Here is a 3632-nt window from a genome sequence, read left to right on the forward strand (position 1 = left end):
GCGCTGGAGCTGCCGTCCTTCGTCCTGCCCGCCCTGCTGCTGGCGCTGCGCGGCCCGCCCCGCCTCGAGCCGCTGGGCTGCCGCCTGCTCTGCGCCACCTTCGGCGGCCACTACTTCTACAGGTACCGCCGGCGCTCTCCCTTCGCTTTCCTGCTTCCCCTTCCCACTTTCCTGCCTTCCCCTTCCCGCTTCCCCCTTCCCGCTTTCTCGTTTATTTCCTCTTCGCGTTCTCTTTCCCGTTTCTGCTTCCCCTTTCCCGTTTGCTTCTTCCCCCTTTCCCCTTCTCCTTCCCCCTTTCCTGCTTCCCACTTTCTCCTTCTCCTTCCTCGTTCCCCCGTCCCGGCTTCCTTCTTCACACTTTCCCCATCAGATCCATCCTCGTGGTTGCCCAGGGCATCTCCTCCATACGGCCTGCCACAGGTCTCAGCTGAGGGGCCACAACAGCCTGGGGTGCCTTGGTCTTGTCAAGGGTGCTGTGAGCTCCCTTTTCCCTTCAGGTGTTGTCTCCTGCATCTACTCCTTCATGACCCCCAGCAGTGGGTCTCAGCTGCGGGGGGGCGGTGCAGCACTCTGCGGTGCCTTGAGATCCTGTTAGGGTACTGCAGGCTCCCTTCTCTCTTCAGGTCCATTCCTGTGGTGGCCTGGTGCATCTGCTTCTTTGTGACGCTCCTCCTCTGCAGGTCTCATCCAAGGGGGGGGTCGCAGCACCCTGGGGTGCCATGAGATCCCATCAAGAGTGCACCTTAAGGCAGGCATGAGACATTTTCAAATAGGAATCCACAGGTCCAAAGCATGCTGCCCCTTGGGGTTGTTCTGAGCACGGTGCACGCAGAAGAACGGTTCCAGGATTTTTCTTCAGTCAAACTTCAGTCAAAGCCCAGAGCTGGTATTTACCAAAGGGTGCCTTGAGCCTAGAAAAAGGTTGAGAGCCACTGAACTGGAGGACGGAGCAGCTGGCAGGAGTATAGGCACAGCATAAAGCTGGGAGAACTCATGTGTGCTTTAGATTTTGAGGATGAAACTAGAGCATTGTTTTGGTAGCAGGAGCGGGCAGAAATCAAAATGCTGCTCAATAGGGGGAACTGGGAAACTATGTGCATGTGAAAAACTGTGTTCTGAGTCGTGTGTGCGTGTCCTTCACCCCCACATATCTACATGGCTCAATACAAGGTATGTATAGCAGCTAACTACCTTTGCGAGTGAGCTAGGATGAACTATTAGCCAAAAAAAGTTCACTTACCTGATTGCAGATTTTTAGACAGCTAGTAAGATCCTTAAAAAAAAAAAACCTGTTGAATTTTAATTCATTTTTTTCTGTCCAAACTTTTCTTTCTAGTCAGTTTTGCTTATTTTCCTTTGCTTATTATTTTACTTATTATTAGCCTTTTAGAAGCACCAAATATGAGTATTATCTGTTGGAACTACTGGCTGATATTGAAGATTAGACCATCATCCTTGATCTCTCGATAACTCTCACCTTTCAGTCCTGAGGTGACTTTCTCTTTTTCTATCATCGTAAGATCCAAAGTCGAGTTTTCTTATACTGGGTACATCAACTTTGGTGAGAGAGATTTGCCCATATCTACACAATAACACTTCCAGAGCTCTACTGATCATATGCACTGTAGTCCGTATTCTGTGGTGCTGAGTTAGCAAAAATTCTGAAGCAGGTAATGATTTCCTTAGAACAAACTGCATCACTCCAGTTGCTTTTAGCTACACTATCCCTCCTAAATAGACTGAAACCGGTAATTTTACTATTTCAATCATATAAATCATATGCACTGGTGATTTTGAAATTTCTCATTGATTAATATTTCCATATTTCCTATTCCCCCCTGCTCTTAGAATTAATATACAATTAATAACATTCTTTGTCAAATTAACCTAATATGTTCACAGCACATTGAGTTTTTGCTTCTTTAGCAACCTCCTTTGGCATTGTAAAGATACAGTTTGAAGAAAACCTCTATTTCGCCCTTTAATAATGCTCACTTTTCTCACTTCAAGCAATTCAAAGTGTCATTGACTACTTTAAAATACCAATAAAGGTTTTTGAAAATGACTTTACTATCTATCTCTTTCCTTTTGGTATAGTTGGCATGATATTTAATAAAGCAGTGGTAGTACTACCATGTCATAGCACTCCTGAAAGGATCTCACAGGTTTCCAGTTGAGAACCACTATCTTAGCATCACATCTGCCCCCCTCACCTTAACATTGAACCTTTCTGTTTTCCTATGGAAATAAAACACTGGGCATTTATTGCTGAGTATACATACCGGGCGCATCTATACTTGCACTTTAATGCTCATCCTATTTTAATGTGCATTAAAGCATCACAAAAATATGCTCATTTGCTAATGTGCATTCAAATAGGCTAATGCACATTTTCTAGTACTTCACAGTGGAGGTACTAGATTTAATGCACATTACCTAAAGTGCATTAGTGAACGTGTAGACATGCCCACTGTTTCCTAAGTGTGCAGTAAAGAGATTGCTGCATGCTGGGATTATATTGTTGTCAAACTGCATCAGAGCTCTGCACACTTTCTGCTGGTGTGAAGTGTTGATTGGGAAGAATATTTTAATAAAAATTAAATGATTCTGGGAACTGGATTAGTATGCTTTCATAGTCTACATGCAAAACCTGGCTTAAACCCAGTTTTTGCATGGCTTTAACTGCTTTGGTGTACAAATGGACATAGGTACATTGATGCATCTCCCTAGTGTAGAAGAGGTATTTATATTGCTAATGCTTATTTTTGGAAATATATGGGAATAAGCTTTACTACAATATAAATGCATTTATGCCAGTATAACTATGCCTTTACAATGGGCTTGAATCACCTTATACCAGTTGGTAAACAGATCTATTTAGACTAGTCCTAAATGTGTATAGTACATACAAGTCTGTACATGTTAACAATACTGGCTAACAACTAACTTGAATGCTTTGCATATACCTAAATAAAAGCCACAACAGCAAGTTAGCATAGTTCTAAACACAAAATAGATTTATCATTATGGTTTTATTCTTTTTCATTGACATGCCACAATGTGAGAATTTACAGATGATTTCCAAAGATCTTCCCGATAGTATCAGAAACTGGTGGGGAAGGAAATAGCCCTTCGGTACTATCTTTTACCATCCATACACACTCCTTTTCATAAAAGACCACCCTGAGAAAGATCCTTTGCATTTTTAGAGCAAAAAGTTTTTAACTGACAGTGGCTGGCAGGTTTGATAACAGCTTTTAGCTCTCTCAAGTTTTCTCTGGTGCCCAGTGCTGCCTAACTCAAGTGTTCCCCAGGGTAATTTGATAGCATAATGGAATCCTTAGAGGGCTTCACTGAGTTGAGTTCTCATTCCTCTAGTCATAGGAAGCTCCTCTTGAAGGTAGCGTTTCCTTGGGAGTATTTGGCAATTGCAGATATTCTGAAAAACCTTATCAAATAGGAAAGCCCTTCAGGGCTGTCAAGCTCTGGATTACATTAATCTTCTTTGAAAATTTGTTTCATAGACTAAACAGTTATGTCACAAATGTTTGGTTCTGACTTCCGTGTGCTTTGTGAATTGCTAGTCCCTAAAGAATTCAGTTGTCTTAGAGCAGGACTGGGCAAAATGTGGC

General features: G+C 42.8%; 1 protein-coding gene across 1 annotated transcript in view; it reads left to right on the top strand.

The window, feature by feature from the left end:
* Positions 1–3632, top strand: part of SRD5A2 (steroid 5 alpha-reductase 2) — a gene marked incomplete at its 5' end in the record, with an annotated part of 46502 nt that continues 42870 nt past the window's right edge. Inside the window, one exon of the mRNA XM_025205135.1 lies at positions 1–122. Coding sequence (XP_025060920.1) covers positions 1–122 — 122 coding nt within the window. The remainder of the gene's footprint in view (positions 123–3632) is intronic.

This window comes from Alligator sinensis, unplaced genomic scaffold, assembly GCF_000455745.1.
Source record: "Alligator sinensis unplaced genomic scaffold, ASM45574v1 scaffold284_1, whole genome shotgun sequence".
Taxonomy (NCBI): domain Eukaryota; kingdom Metazoa; phylum Chordata; order Crocodylia; family Alligatoridae; genus Alligator; species Alligator sinensis.